The 15106-nt window shown below is 51.6% G+C and overlaps 1 protein-coding gene across 1 annotated transcript; it reads left to right on the top strand.

Moving 5' to 3' along the window:
• Positions 1-433: 433 nt before the first annotated feature.
• CCM2L (CCM2 like scaffold protein) lies at positions 434-14806 on the top strand. The gene is made up of 10 exons (XM_087818557.1): positions 434-465; positions 949-1107; positions 3427-3510; positions 3606-3789; positions 4397-4851; positions 7989-8124; positions 9592-9655; positions 12184-12313; positions 12619-12757; positions 13868-14806. Exons 1-10 carry the CDS (start codon positions 436-438, stop codon positions 14176-14178), a joined length of 1692 nt encoding a protein of 563 aa, XP_087674683.1. The 5' UTR covers positions 434-435; the 3' UTR covers positions 14179-14806.
• Positions 14807-15106: the final 300 nt, after the last annotated feature.

Below are 15106 nucleotides of genomic sequence, written 5' to 3'. Positions count from 1 at the left end.
AGGGAGGAACCAATAACTCCCAATTTATAGTGGGGAGGGGGAAACTGAGGCTGTGAAAGGGGGACTGACTTACCTTGTCAAGGTCACACAGCAAGGTCAGTGGTAGAAGTAGGGATGGAATTTGGGATTTTCTGGCTCCAAATTTAGGGAAACCTTCCCCAGCCTCACTCAACTCCCAAGCCCCCGAGCAGCAAGCCTCTGGCTGGAGGCCTTGAAGCTGTCTCCCCAGGTCAGTTGCTCTGGCCGGGCTTCCACTGTTCAGCTGAAGGGTCCCCAGGCTACGTCCCGCCCGTCCACCTCTGCTCACTATCACACAGGAGGGGCAGGAACTCCAGGGCTGGTGGAGTTTCCGACCAGGCCGGAAAAAGAACAAAGGAACTTTGAGGGGAGAGGGGGCGGCTGGGAGGGTGGCAGGAGTGGAAGGGACACTTCGCCATGGAGTACGAAGTCAAGAAGGGGAGAAAGGTAGGTGGGCGGCTGGGAGCAACACAGGGCAGAGAGAGGTCGGGGACTGGGAAGCCTGGGATGGCAGCGATGGGCAGTGAGGAGCGTAAGTAGGGACTGTCTTCTCATTTAGAAGGATTTCCTCCCCACTGGGCAGTCAGACATTTGGGTAACCAACTCCCTAGCCTGTCCTCCCTGTCCCCAGTGGCCTCTGCCAGCCACGGGGTATACAGACAGACAGGCACCTTCCAGGGAAACCAGCCAGACAGATTCTTTTGGGAGATACCCCCAACCTCCTTCCCTGGTATTCCTGGGGGAATCCCTCCTGTAGCTTCTCAGACTGAGGGCCCGACACCATAGGCCCATTCCCCTGCCTCCTACCTCCCAGGCATAAAGACCTCTGCCAGAGCAATTCTGGGCTGTATGGCTCCCCGTCCAGGCTGGAGACGCCTACCTGCTCCCCTCCTGGGTTCCAACCTAGCCTGCCCCCCCATCTCCACGCAGGGCCCGCTCCTAAGGCTGATGTTCCCAAAGGCTGGGCGCCGAGCAGCCTTTCGGAGCAGCGTGAGCCGCCGGCCCCTGCACTCGATGCCCCTTTATCCCCCTGACTACCTCATCGACCCCCAGATTCTGCTGTGTGACTACCTGGAGAAAGAAGTCAAGGTGCGTGGGGAATGAGGGGGAAGGGTGGGCCCAATCTTGGAGTGAGGGGGGTAGGGGAGGAAAAAGGTTTCCTCGACCCTCTTAGTGTCCCTGGCTGGGTCTGAATATTAAGCTGACAAATACAGATTCACAGGAGAAAAGCATACACATTTTATTAAAGTTTTTCATGTTTAAGGGAGCCTTTACAAGAGAATGAAGACTCCAAAAAATGAAAAGAGCAGGAAGCTTTTATACCTTTAAATATATATATATATGTTTTTATTAATTTTTTAGAGAGAGAGGGAGGGAGAGATAGAAACATCAATCAGCTGCCTCCTGCACGCCCCCCCACCGGGAACAAGCCCACACCCGGGCATGTGCCCTGCCCGGGAAATTGGACCAGCCACCTCTTGGTGCACGGGGCGATGCTCAATCCACTGAGCCACACTGGCTGGTGTGCTTTTATACCTTTTTGACAAAGAAACAATAAATGTGTGAAGAACTGACAAGGCAGAGGGCTGTGGGCTGGGGCAGGAAGGGGTGAAGTAACAGGGTCTGTTTATACAGCCTTCTCAGGCCTAAATCCTGTCTCTGGCGATAAGGATGTCTCCCTTCCTCCTGGCACAGAGAGGGCACCTTGCACACAGATTTATCTCCTGCTTTCAGGGAAGGTGAGTGAGGAGGTCAGAGTGTTTTCTCAAACTCCTTCGGCTTGAGATATTCTTAATAAGGTGCCACCTTTGGTAGTGGCATGTTCTGGACCCCATCGAGAGAGACCTTACTTACCTCTCCCCCACACCTACCCTTGACCAGCCCAGTCTCACACACAGGAGACTCAGGGGAAAGAGGTCTGGGCAGCCTTGCCCCTGCCTTATGCTGTGGACCCTCAGCAAGTGGCCTCCACGTGCTCAGTCTCAGTGTTCCCATCTCAACATGGGGTTCAGAACCTACCTGCAGGGTAGAGCCGATGGGAAAGAGTTCTGTGTACTAAAAAGCCACACCTTCCTGTGAGATTTCACTGCAGTGACTTTGTTGCTACTCAGTGTCCAGGTTCAAGAAACCCAGTTCAGCAAACCACAGGGGACTCAGACCACTCAAGGGCTTGACTTCTATTTCATGAGCATCATGAAGGAGCAGTAAAGAATCCTCATTACCCAAGGAAGACTGATACAGAGCTAAGAGTTCAGATTTAGCAAAAATAAATTTGAATTTCAGATAAACAGTGAATACTTTTTTAGTACTAATATATATCCTAAATACTGCATGGGACTAAAAGTACTAAAAATATATATATATATATTTTTTAAATTGATGTTTATGTGAAATTCAAATTTAACTGGAATCTTGTATTTTATATGGCAATCCCATATGGAGGGAAACACTAACAAATAAATCCACTTAAAATTGGGAGACTGAAATTTCATACAGAATAAAAAGGTTTGATTAGTTAAATCCACCTAAAAATAATGAAAAAAGTTCATTCTGATATTGATGGAATAACATGTAAGTTACGTGACGGCACTAAGTTATAACTAAGAACAAATGAATAATCAATGCATTGATTTGGGGCATTATTTTTCTCACAAAGTTATGTACTAGTTTGATGCAACATTCATTCCTTTCCATTTGACTTCTGCAACAAGATCACAAAGAGGGTGAGTGACTTGCATAGTCATTTGATCCTAGTGTTTGAGGTGGACAGAGCCACTCAGGCCAAGTGGGAATTCACAGGTGATGAGTTCTTTCAAGCTATTAAAGCGACTTTTGATTCCATCATAGCTAAGTAACTGTGTTCAGGCAATATAAGCTAGCAGTGAGAGTGCAGGCTGTGGTGTGTGGAGTCCAGTTTTCCCCTTTCTAGTGATATAAATTTGGCATGTTATTTACCTTTGCTGTGCCTTAGTTTTCTCACACTTAAAGTGAGGATGAGCCCTGGCTGGTATGGCTCAGTTGGTTGAGCACCATTCCGTGCACTAAAAGGTCGCCAGTTCAAGTCCAGGTCAGGGTACATGCCCAGGACATTGATGTTTCTCTCTCCCTCTCCCTCTCCCTTTTTCTCTCTCTAAACAAACAAATAACAAAAAATACCAATAAAAACAGATTTAAATAAAGTGAGGATGAAGGAGTGAATGTGCACAAAGCTCTCAGGACTGTGTCTGGTTTCTATGACTGGCTCAATAACAGTTACTATCAGGTTCTTATGATTAATTTTCAGATATTTCTATCTCAGTCTATCTGCACTGTGTCAGTGAGGAGGTTAGGGTCCTTCAAGGCTTTAGAGTGACCTCTTTCTGCCCTTTTCCCACCACTCTCCCCACCCCATCCCTTTTTGCTCTCCAGTTCCTGGGCCACCTCACCTGGGTAACCTCCTCACTGAACCCCTCCAGCCGGGATGAGCTCCTGCAGCTGCTGGACACCGCCAGGGTAAGGCTCTGGAGAGGGGGAAAGACAGGGTGTGTCCCCTCTTCCTTTCCCACCCGAGACCCCCGGGGACTCAGGAGATCCGACCCACCCCACAGCAGCTGAAGGAGCTGCCGCTGAAAACTACGGCGGAGCAGGACAGCATCCTGAGCCTGTCGGCGCGCTGCCTGCTGCTCACCTGGCGGGACAATGAGGAGCTCATCTTGCGCATCCCCACCCACGAGATCGCCGCCGCCTCCTACCTGCAGGACGACGCACTGCACTTGCTGGTGCTTAAGACAGGTACAGCGGGTGGAGCCCGCGCCTGCTGGTGCTTAAGGCGGGGCCGGGGGGCGAAGGGGAGGGAAAAGTCTCAAATTCTTGTTCTGGGAATGTGCATGACCTAGGGCAGGAGCGAGGCCTGAGGCTGGGTGACCGGGTGATGGAAAAGGCCTGGCCACCCTATCCTGAGACCGGGGTCGGGCCATCGCCATATGCAGTAAGACTGAGCTCAGGGTTGAGGTCGACGAGTGAGCGGCCTGCCCCACCATCCTGAGGTCCAGTGGCGGCGCCAGGGGAGGACAGACGAGCTAGAATCCTGGGGCCCCCGGAGGGCTTGAAGTTAAAGGGCTTGGCGAACGGAGGCGTAGCCGCGGGGCTCCGAGGATAGGGTGGGACTTACGCCGAGGGGCGGGGTCTGGGGCGGGACAATACGTAGGGGGCGGAGCTCGAAGCTAAGGTAGCCAGTGGGAGACGTCAGACCTCGCTGAGTCAGGGGCGGGGCCTGAGGCCAGGGGCGGGGCCAGGCGCGGCCGGAAGCCCCCGCGGCCCCCGCAGGTGTCCCACGTGGCCTCCGGAGGGCGCTCTTAGCTCGACGTCCCGCCGCTGACAGTCACCCGGCTTCTCCTAGGTCTGGGCGTGGACCCGGTGCCCGCCGGTGTAGACGCCAGCCCCGGCGGGGCCGGGCGCGACCCGGGCCCGCCGGGCGCTGCTCCGGAGAAGCGGCGGGTGGGCACCACAGAGCGGCGCCACACCATCTGCAGCCTGGACTGGCGGATGGCGTGGGGCGGGGGCGCGGGAGCCGAGGCCCGGGCCGGGGGCGGCGGCGGCAGCCTGGAGCGGCAGCGCGCCGGGCCGCGGGCGTCGGGCAGCTGGGAGCGGCGGCAGACGTTCAGCGGCAGCTGGGAGCGGCGGCACGCTGGCGGCGGCGGCGGCGCTGGGAAGCCGGGTGGCAGCTGGGAGCGGAGGCAGGCGGGCGGCGGCGGCAGCTGGGAGCGGCGCCACCCGGGCTCCAACCCTCTGGACCCGCAGGACCCCAGCCCCGACGCCTACTGCAACCTCGTCATCCTGGCTGTGGCCAACAGGGTGAGCCCGAGGGCACCCCGCGCCCAGCGCTCTGCCTCCCGGGCGCATGGAGGGTGGGAAGGCGCGGCTCCCCATCCAGCCCCGCCCCGTTCACGAGGTTCCTGGGCTCTACCCTGGTCCCGTCTCCCTCCGTCGGCCCTACCTAGGAATCCAGTGCCAATCCATGCCAGACACAGAACCAGCATCAACTTATTTCATTCTAATATTTCAAGCATATCCATTCTATAGAGAAGGTAGCCACGACCCAGAGACTAAGTAGCTTGTGCAAGGTCAACACGGGAAGCAGGTGGTGGTTTCGACACTGGTACCCAGGAAGCCCAGAGCCTGTACTCTTGGTGACTATGTCGCCACCCAGTGGCCTTTCTCCCATTCTCTCCTGCCTATCCTGCCTCCACCCGTTCTCCACTCTCACCCTTGCCTTTATTCATTTGACCATATGTATTGAGAGCCAGCTGGTGCTCGGTATTGGGCTAGGTGCTGTGGATACAGAGGTCCATGAGGCATGTTTGGTGTCCTCCCTTAGGGAGCTCACAGTTGAGCAGACACCCTCAAGCCCTGAGGCTTTAAGCTGTTCCTGTGACCCAGGGTCCCTCTGTACATAAACCTTGGTGAACAAAACAGACACGGTGCCTGTCCAAAGGGAGAGATGGAAAGTAATCAGAAAACTTGGACTCTGGAGCTGATGTGCTCCTCCGTGAAACACTTCTCACCTGGCTTCCAGCCCCTCCCCCCCCCTTTCTGGTTTTCCTCCCACGTCCCCAGCTGCTCCTCCAGAGCTGCTTCCTCCTCTTCAGCCTCTTGAGGCCGGGCTGCTCCAGGGTTCATCCTTGTTCCTCTTGTTTCTTACACCCATTTCTAGATGGTCTCCCCTAGTCTTGGGGGCACTTAAAACCCTGAGAGCTCCCCAAAGTTTCTCTCTCATCATCAAATCTCCAGACACGTTTTTCCACTCTTCCCCTTCGTTCGAAGGTCTAATGACATCAGAAGCTGAGCTCCCAGACTTCTCCCCCAAACCTGCTCCTGCTTTGGTCTCCCTGTCTTGATTAATGTCCGTTCTGTCCTTCTGTTGCTCTTACCAAAACCTTGCAGTGATCCTTGGCTCCCCACTCTCTTTCACACAACCCATGTCCACTCTGTCAACAAATCCTCTTGGCCCTGTTTTTAAAATATAACCAAAACCCATCTATTTCTCTCCACCCTCCACTGTCCCCACCCAGGTACATGCCCCATCTATAATCTGAATCATGCAGTCACCCCTCACTGATTTGGCCCTTGCTTACAACCTGTTCCCCCACACGATCAGAGCAGTCCTGTTAACACTTAAGTTACATCATGTACTGCTCAAAATCTTTCAGCAACTCCCCATTTCACTCAATAAAAGCTAATGTCCTTACAATTGCTTATAAGGCCATCTACCTTATAATAGTGGCTCCAGCAACCATCCCCATTTCCTCTCTGGCCTCATCTTTTTCTACTCTCCCCCTTAATTTACTCTACTCTATACAGACTGTCCTCCTTGTAGAGTGCAAGAGACCTGCGGGTCCTGGCTGGTTCACTGTGGTATCTGCGGCCCCCAGAACAGTGTTTGGCATGTAATAGTTACTCAATAAATATTGAATGAATGGGTCGATTCAATCATGTTATGTTATTATACCTTGTTATAGGGACCAACAAGAGAATAAGCAGGTTGCAGTGATAATTAGGGAGAAAATCTATTTTCCACAGGAAAAATGCATTTGTGTCCCATTTATCCCAGGGGACTGGGAGGGCTTTGGGGTACAGACCTCCTCTCATTCACCTCTGACACCCCAGAGCCTGGCCCAGTACCTGCCACACAATAGGACTAAGTGGGAATTTGTGGACTAAATAAATAAATGAAAAGTTGTTTTCCAGGAGTATCTTTGCCTCTGGTTTCCTATCTGAAACACTGTGGTCCCAAGGAAGGTACAGGAATTAGAGTAAAAAAACCTGGGTGCTAATATTAACCAGTGCCATGAGCCTGCTGTGTGAGCCTGGGCAAGCCATTTAACTACTCTAAGGCTCAGCATCTTTAACATAAAATAAGGATCCTCTCTTCCCTGCCCATTTTGTAGGGTTATTGTAGGGCTCAGTGTGGTTTAATAATTAGTACACTCCCCATCCCAAAATGCCTTTCCTGGGCTATATTTTAATTTATACCTGAGCTTTTCATTTAGAGATACAAAATAGGAAATGCCTTCATGGAGATAGTGTCTTCACCATTTATAGTCTTTCTGTGCCTCTTTCTTGAAGACATAAAGAGGTCAATTAAAGAAGCAAATTCTTCTTCATATTTGCAATCTCCAAAAAAATTTCACCCAAGGACTTAAATTCCTTCCTTCTACCAGAGACTGAACCTTATGTATTCATCCTGCTTCCATTTGTGCTCTGGGTACCAGGAAACTCATATCTAAATATGGCATCTGGTAGTGTAGTAACTATGTTGAGCCTAAATTTTTTATACACTTAATTCTTCCTCATTCTACTAGGTATTGGGAGACCTGGGCTCTAGTCCTGGCTAATCACTTTACATCTCTGGGTTTCAGCTTCCTAACTGTAAACTAAAACAAATTGGGGCTTATTTTATTTATTATTATTATTTTTTAAATGTATCTTTATTGATTTCAGAGAAAGAGGAAGGGAGAGAGAGAGAGACATCAACGATGAGAGAGTCATTGATCGGCTGCCTCCTGCACGTCCTACACTGGAGATTGAGCCTGCAACCCGGGCATGTGCCCTGACCGGGAATCGAACCCGCGATCTCCTGGATCCTAGGCCGATGCTCAACCGCTGAACTACACCCAGCCAGGCAATTGGGGCTTATTTTAGATAAGCTTCAGGGAGGCCCATGAATCCCCCAGAAATTGGGTTGCATGTATGCATTTTTTCAGGGCAGAAGGATTAGAATCATCACCAGATTCTATAAAGGGATCCAAGACCCAGAGGATAGCCATTTTGATGGGAAATAATTTTGATGGGAAATACCCTCAAAGCCAGTTTATTAAAGGCCTTTATAGGTGTGTGTGCGCCTCCGTGAGCCTCCTCACACTGTGTTTTAGGAAGCAGGGGCATCCTGGTCCCAGGAGAGAGCCTGAGCTCTATCTTCCTCCTTGGGCCAGGATGCTGCCGAGGAGTCCTGCGCCCTCATCTGTCAGGTCTTCCAGATCATCTACGGCGACCAGAGCATCGAGTGCGTGGACCGGGCTGGCTACCACTACACATCCACACCCGAACGGCCATGGCTCTGCAGCCGCAGTGAGTACTCAAACTCCTGGCCACCTCCTGTGAAACATCCCGAGGGCCAGAGGAGGGGGGATGCCCCAAGACTTAGAGCCCAATGAAAGCCTTTAGGGGTTCTGATCTCTACTGCAATTACAGTGTACAGTATGGAGTTTTAAAAAATGTCAGTTTTCATGATGACCTCAAACCTAGCTTCTTCATGAGACCCATAGAGGCGTTTGCTGAGCACCAACTATGTGCCAAGCAACCTTTTCTGCCCTCTTTGCCACTGTATCCTGTGTGCCTAGCATGGGGCCAGGGACATTACAGATGCTCAAGAAGTATTTTTTGAATGGATGAAAGAACTCTCTGAGGCTTTATGATTCCAGTTTTACAAATGAGGACATTAAGGCTCAGAGCAGCCAATACATTACTCAAGCTCACACAGCTAGTAAGTGGCAGAGTCAGGATTCAAATCTAGGTATGTCTGATTCTAAAGCTTCTATCTGCAACAACTTCACTCCCCATGCTGCCTTCAAGGCCACTAAGTGAATTTCCTCAGTCACAGGCCCCTCAACATGGCTCCTGTTTGCATAGTTCCAGCAACAAGGAGCTGGCTCTTTACTTCCGGAGGCACACCCATCTGTGGGAACTGTGGTCTGAGGAAGCTGGGAGAATTCATTAACTGTCACAGGGATAATAGGCAAATCAATGAGAAAATGCAACAAGTATTTCAAGAAATTCGTTCAACAAATATTTATTGAACAACTACTATGTGCTGGATTCTGCTAATCACCAGGATATACTGCTGAGCAAAACCAGACGTGGCCCTGCCCTTGTGAGGCTTGTGTGGCTGAGATAGTATGATAGTAGTTAAATAGTTACAAAAATACAGTGTGGACCACATGCTGTGCTATGACAGCATATAATGAGGAACCAGCCTGGCCTGGGGAGTCAGGGGAGTGTCCGGAGGAAGTGACGCGGAGTGAGCCGAGATCAGAAGGTGAGGCTAGTACCTGGATTCGGTGAGATAACAGGTTTAGGTACAAAGCAAAGTTTCTGTAGATGGTGCTTCTTTCCTCTCAAGACTTTGAGTTCCTTCCTCTCAAAGTTCTTTTTTGTCTCACCTCAAACACATAGTTTACAAAATACTCCCTCACCTGTTCCCGCATCTGTTATACCCAAGACCCCCTGAGGTAGACAGGAAGGTGGTGTCCCAATGTTGGGGAAATTGAGGGCCAGGAGACAGGACGTGAATTGCCCAAGGTTGGCTGTGTGTCAGGGGACGAGTTGGGGGGGTGAGGGGGCAGGAATCGTGGTTAGAAGCTTCCAGTAGCTGCCCATTTCTGAGTAAAAACTAATGTCCTTGCAATTGCTTACAAGGCCATCTGTGTTCCAGCCACCATCCCAACCCCAGGGTGGGACTGAAGTTGAGGCCTCAGGAGCCAGGGATGCTGGTCCCTGCTTCGCTTCCTCTGACAACCCCTCTCTCTTTGGTCCCAGGTGAAAGCTGCCGAACTGACGGGACTTATGCCTATGACGCTGACTTCAGCTGCTGCAGCTCTTTGTAGGTATCACCCTTGCTGGGGACCCCACTCTTGCCCCCCCAACCTTTGCATAAACAGGGTTGCTCTTCTAGGCATTCTTGAGCTCCCTGTGGGCAAGAAAGGGTGGGATAAAGTGACCCCACTTTGATTTATGCTGAGACACTGGGCATTGAGGGTGGGAGGTAAATGGAGCTCTGATGAGCTCATAGGATCCATACCCCTGAGAGGCCTAGGGTGCAACCAGAACCCAGAAGTGGGCCCACGTAAGCCTGTAGTCCTCTCCCAGTCACCCAGACACAGTGGCCAAAATCACAGCTAACACCAAAAAATCATTTTGGTTTACTTCAGTTTAGGCTCCGTGTAATAGAAAACCCTAAAAAAAGAATAACTTAAACAAGATGGAGCTTTCTTTCCTGTCTCTTACATAAATATTAGACTAGGATTTCATGCAGAGTCTCATGGTTGTAAGGGGCCCAGGCTTCTCTTTTCCTCCCTCCTTGGCACTTGTTCCATCCTCAACGCCACCTCTTGCTCCAATGTGGTGGTCATAGCTTCAGCCATCAGGGTAGCATGCAAGGGGCCTCTTTTTTTGTTTTGTTTTGTTAATCGTCACCGGAGGATATTTGTTCCATTGCTTTTCAGAGTGGGAGAGAGGGAAGAAGGGAAGGGGGAAGAGAGAGAGGGAGAGAGAAACATAGATGTGAGAGAGACACATTGCCTGGTTGCCTACCCGTTGCCTCCTGCATGTGCCCCAACCAGGAGCCGGCAGTGAATCCACAACCCAGGTATGTGCCCTTGACTGGGAATCGAACCCTCGACCCTTTGGTGCTCAGGCTGACACTCTAACCACTGAGCCACACCAGCCAGGATGCCAGGGGCCTCTTTAAAGAGCTTTGCTGGAATTCCTGCTGACAACATTTGCTTACATTTCATTGGCCAGAACTTGGTCATATGGCCACAACCAGGAAGGCTGGAAAATACAGGACTGAAAACAAAATCTCACCACCAAGCTACACTGCTTCTCTGTAGGTCATGGAAAATGGTTCTGGGACAATGTAAAGACCAAGAGGCAGGTTGACTTTTTATTAAGTAATATTTATTGAGTACCTATCGCATGCCAGGCACTGTGCTGTGTGCTAGCAATGCAGTGGGGAACAAGACAAGGACAAGACCCATGCTTAACACATAGTAGGTACACAACAAATGAAGAAAACCAAAGTGCCTGCTCTTGCATGGTTTACAGTCCAGCACAGGTGACAATGAAGTCATTATTTAATAGTAATAAGCATTAATGATAAATAAGCACTAAAGAGAAGCTCAGAGTGCTGAGAGAGGCTGTGGGACTCAGGAGGGTCTCTCAGAGGTGATGACACTGGAACTGAGACCTGGAGAAGGAGCATTCAGGGTAGAGGGAACAGCAAGTCAAGGGTTTGTTTGAGGATCAGCCAGGGGGCCACTGTGACTGCGGCAGAGGCTATAAGGGAGACAGTAGTCAGAGAGGATGTTTAGTGAGATCTGGAAAGTCCTTGCATGTCATAAGCAGACTTATAGACTTTGTGGCCACATTTGACAGAGGGTCTAATCCAGCCTGGGAGGATCAGGGAAAAATTTCGTGAGCAGGTGACACTTAAAATCCAGGCATTCTCCCTCCCTGGAGCACACCGGCGCCTTTACCCCCCTCTTCTTCCTCCCCCACAGGCATGCATCTCCTAAACTCTAAGGGTCCCCACAAGACTTGCAGCCAGGGAGCAATGGGCAGCGACAGCTCATCCCGGGCTAACCCCCTGCACCTGTCTCCAAGGCCCCCTTTTCTCTGACTTTCCAGTGAGCTGACAGTAGCTCTACCATGGCTCACTTCTTCCCCATAATGTTTCTAGAGCCAAAGGAGCCCCACCTAGTCTCTTTCCTGCTGCTTCTGTCCTAGGCTGGCCCTTGTTTCACTGTCCCCAGCTTTAATAAATGTACTCTCAAAGTTTAAAAAATAAAATCCAATGATGAATAAGAATTAACTGACTGCCCGACTGGGCATGGCTCAGCGGTTGAGCATCGACCTAGGATCCAGGCGATCGGGGTTCAATTCCCGGTCAGGGCACATGCCTGGGTTGTGGGTTCGATCAATGACTCTTTCATCATTGATGTTTCTCTCCCTATCTCCCTCTCTTTTCCTCTCTCTGAAATCAGTAAAGATATATTAAAAAAAAAAAAAAAAAGAATTAACTGAGCAAAAGATAAGGGGAGAGAGACATTGTAGGATGATGGAACAGCATGTGCAAAGGCTCAGAGGTGAAGAGGTACTTGGAGTATTAGAGAAAAAGAGAAGGCAGGGCAGCCTGAGCACAAACAGCAAGGGTGAGAAGAGGCTTGAGAGGCAGCCAGGGGCCAGAGAATGTGGGGCCAGGTAATGCAGGGCCTTGAAGGAGAAAAGTGGGACCTAGGATGACGCCTCAGGCCCAGAGCACTGGTAGCTATGAACCTTCCACGTTCCACCTGCTACAGGGAAGGAGCTGGAGGGAGATGAGTGAGGGCCCCTTTCTGCCTGTCCCTGCAGCAATGGCTCTCAGGACACATTTGAAGCGTGTTACAGCGGCACATCCACACCCTCTTTCCATGACTCCCACTGCAGCGGCAGCGACCACAGCGGCCTGGGCCTGGAGCAGCTGCAGGATTACATGGTCACGGTGAGCTGGGGCGCCAGTGCAGACAGCACAAGCAGAGGCCTAGGAATTGGAGAAAACATGGGGTATTTCAAGAATCAGGAATAATCCTGGGCATGACTGAAGCATAAGACCCCAGAGGTCAGAGCGGGGCACGAGGTTAGGTGAGTATACTGAGGCCAGCTTGTTGAAAGGCCTAAACTAATGTCAGCTAGCATTTTCAGAGGCCGTCTAGGCCAAATATGCCCTCAGAGAGGGCTCTGGGCCTTTCAGGCAGTGGTTGGATGGGGGTTGCTTCCTAGGATTGACCTCGAATGATGTCCCCACAGTTGCGGAGTAAGCTGGGGCCCCTCGAGATCCAGCAGTTTGCGCTTCTGCTGCGGGAGTACCGGCTCGGGCTGCCCATCCAGGACTATTGTTCAGGCCTGCTGAAGCTCTATGGAGAGCGGCGCAAGTTCTTCCTCCTTGGTGAGCCCCCTGCCCCACCCCCATCCCCAAGGGTCAGCCAAGGCCCCTACATGGTCCATGACATTCCTGGTCAGTCTCCAGGCTGGGAGTCTTCATTCCTTATCTCTCAGCCTGATAAGGCCAAGATCATGAGATCCATGGAGCATATGAGGAGACGGAGGTGCAGAGAGGAGAAGGGATTTGCCTGCAGTCACAGAGCTGATAAGAACAGAGCCTGGGTATAGCCATTCCATCTTCATGGCAAAGCTGCGAGAGGGAATGATTCTTCCCATCCTACCCCATCCAGAGGAAGCCGAGGCTCAGAGAGGCTAAGGAACTTGTTCAAGGTCACACAGCTAGTAAGGAGGGCTAATAAAACAACAATGGGAATGGTAATATTGATAAGTTAACCTGTATTTGGCCATTACCATTGCCATGCATCATCTCATTAAGTAGCCTCAGTTCTGGGAAGTAGAAACTATTTGCCCCCATTTTGCAGATGAGGAAACTGGGGCTCAGAGAAGCAAAGTACTGAAGTCACATAGTAAGTAGTGACTAAAGTGAAACGGGCTAACTCTCGTGGGGCACTCAGTGTGTGCTAAGTACCTTATTTAATCCTCACATACCTACTGGGAGAAGATATGTAATTATCTCAAGTTTACACGGGAGGAAAGTAAGGCTCAGAATAGCTTTGTGTGTTTTTTCTGATGAGAGAGAGAGGGAGAGAGAGAGAGAGAAAACATTGACCTCTTGCATTCACTGGTTGACTCTCGCATATGCCCTGACCAGGAATTGAACCCGCAACCCTGGCACATCGAAGAGTTTCCAACCAATTGAGCCACCCAGCCAGGGCTCAGAGTAGTTATATTTAATGAGGGTCACACAACTATATCATGGGACTATAACAACTGTGATAATAATAACAATAATAAGCTAACATGTAATGAGCATGTACTGTGTGCCACGGGAATAAGTCATTATTCTCTGGCTCAGAGAGTCAAGGGACTTTTGCAAGGCCACACAGCCAGTGAGTGTCAGGCAGGGAGCTAAACTCTGATCTCCAACGAAGGTGCGATCGCTATGGGAGGGGAAGGGGCTGAACCCCAGGAGTCATGCGACCTTGGCCCACAGGGATGCGGCCCTTCATCCTGGACCAGGACATTGGCTACTTCGAGGGCTTCCTGGAGGGCGTGGGCATCCGCGAGGGCGGCATCCTCACCGACAGCTTTGGCCGCATCAAGCGCAGCATGAGCTCCACATCCGCCTCGGCCGTGCGCAGCTACGACGGCGCGGCCCAGCGGCCCGAGGAGCAGACCTTCCACCGGCTGCTGGCGGACATCACGCACGACATCGAGGCGCTGGCCCCCGACGACGACAGCACCGACGAGGAGGCCCGGGGCTCCCCGGGCGGGAATGAGGCAACGGAAGACAACTACCTGTAGCGTGTCTCCCCGACCCAGCCTCCATTCCCCCAACCCGGATGCTGCCCCCAGGCTCCAGCCCGTGCAGCCTGGAGAATGCCCTGCAGGGGGCGGAGCCCTAGAGCTCGGGGCAGTCGCTTGGGACTCAGTTAGCCCCGCTCTGCACGCCCTGGATGGCCAGCGCCCTTCTTCGTCCGCTAACCCCGGGACTCTGCACCAGGACCCCCTCCTCCCTGCAAGGCGCAGCTTTCGGAGGCCTCGGACGGGTGATGAGGGGGCTCCACCTGCTGGCCGACGGAGGAAAGAAGTCCCAGGACCCCGAGACTTCTGTTGCTCCCGCTCGACAGCTGGAGAAGCGGAGGTTTAACAGAGGGAAAGGACTTGAGGGAACCGATGCTCCTGCGACATTACCTCAAGTCGACCATACTGAGCCTGTAGAGGGTCTTTTTGAGGCTCTAAATAGCAGGGACTCCCCCCCACCACCATTACCACCCCTGAATCAGACCATCAGTGTGGAGTGGAGGTTTTTCTCTACTGAGAGTTGACTCAGAGGAGGGTGATCATGGAGATGAACAAAGGTCAAGACCTTAGTGCAGGGTCTGCCACATGATAAGCACTCAATAAATGCTGTTCCCTTTTCCGTCTAACACTTTCTGACCCAGTTTACCTGTCTTTGTCCTGCATGCAATGGGATGGGATCCGAGGTGGGGGTGAGATGCAAGAAGACCCTCAGGGAGCACAATTTGAGAAGAGGAAATAGGACTTGCCCCTCACAGCTCCATTACGGCCTCGCTTCATGCTTGAGCCCCAAAAGAAAAGTACCCAAGACTCCACAGAGCCATCTCAGGGGCCTGGACTAGCCGAAGAGATCTGAAGGCAGGGTTGGAGAGGGAGAGGTCAGCATAAGTACAGCACAAGACCCAGCCCAAGTAAAGGCTTGGAGGCTAAA

Source organism: Miniopterus natalensis, chromosome 7 (genome assembly GCF_054644295.1).
Source record: "Miniopterus natalensis isolate mMinNat1 chromosome 7, mMinNat1.hap1, whole genome shotgun sequence".
Classification (NCBI taxonomy): domain Eukaryota; kingdom Metazoa; phylum Chordata; class Mammalia; order Chiroptera; family Miniopteridae; genus Miniopterus; species Miniopterus natalensis.
Note: the sequence above shows the minus strand (reverse complement) of the source record. Positions and strands in the feature narration are given on the sequence as shown.

Excerpts from the sequence above, each read along its gene's own strand:
- CCM2L (XM_087818557.1), top strand. The coding sequence starts at position 436 with ATGGAGTACGAAGTCAAGAAGGGGAGAAAG. Across the intron at positions 4,852-7,988 it reads TCCTGGCTGTGGCCAACAGG|GATGCTGCCGAGGAGTCCTG; the intron begins GTGAGCCCGAGG and ends TCCTTGGGCCAG. Across the intron at positions 9,656-12,183 it reads TTCAGCTGCTGCAGCTCTTT|CAATGGCTCTCAGGACACAT; the intron begins GTAGGTATCACC and ends CTGTCCCTGCAG.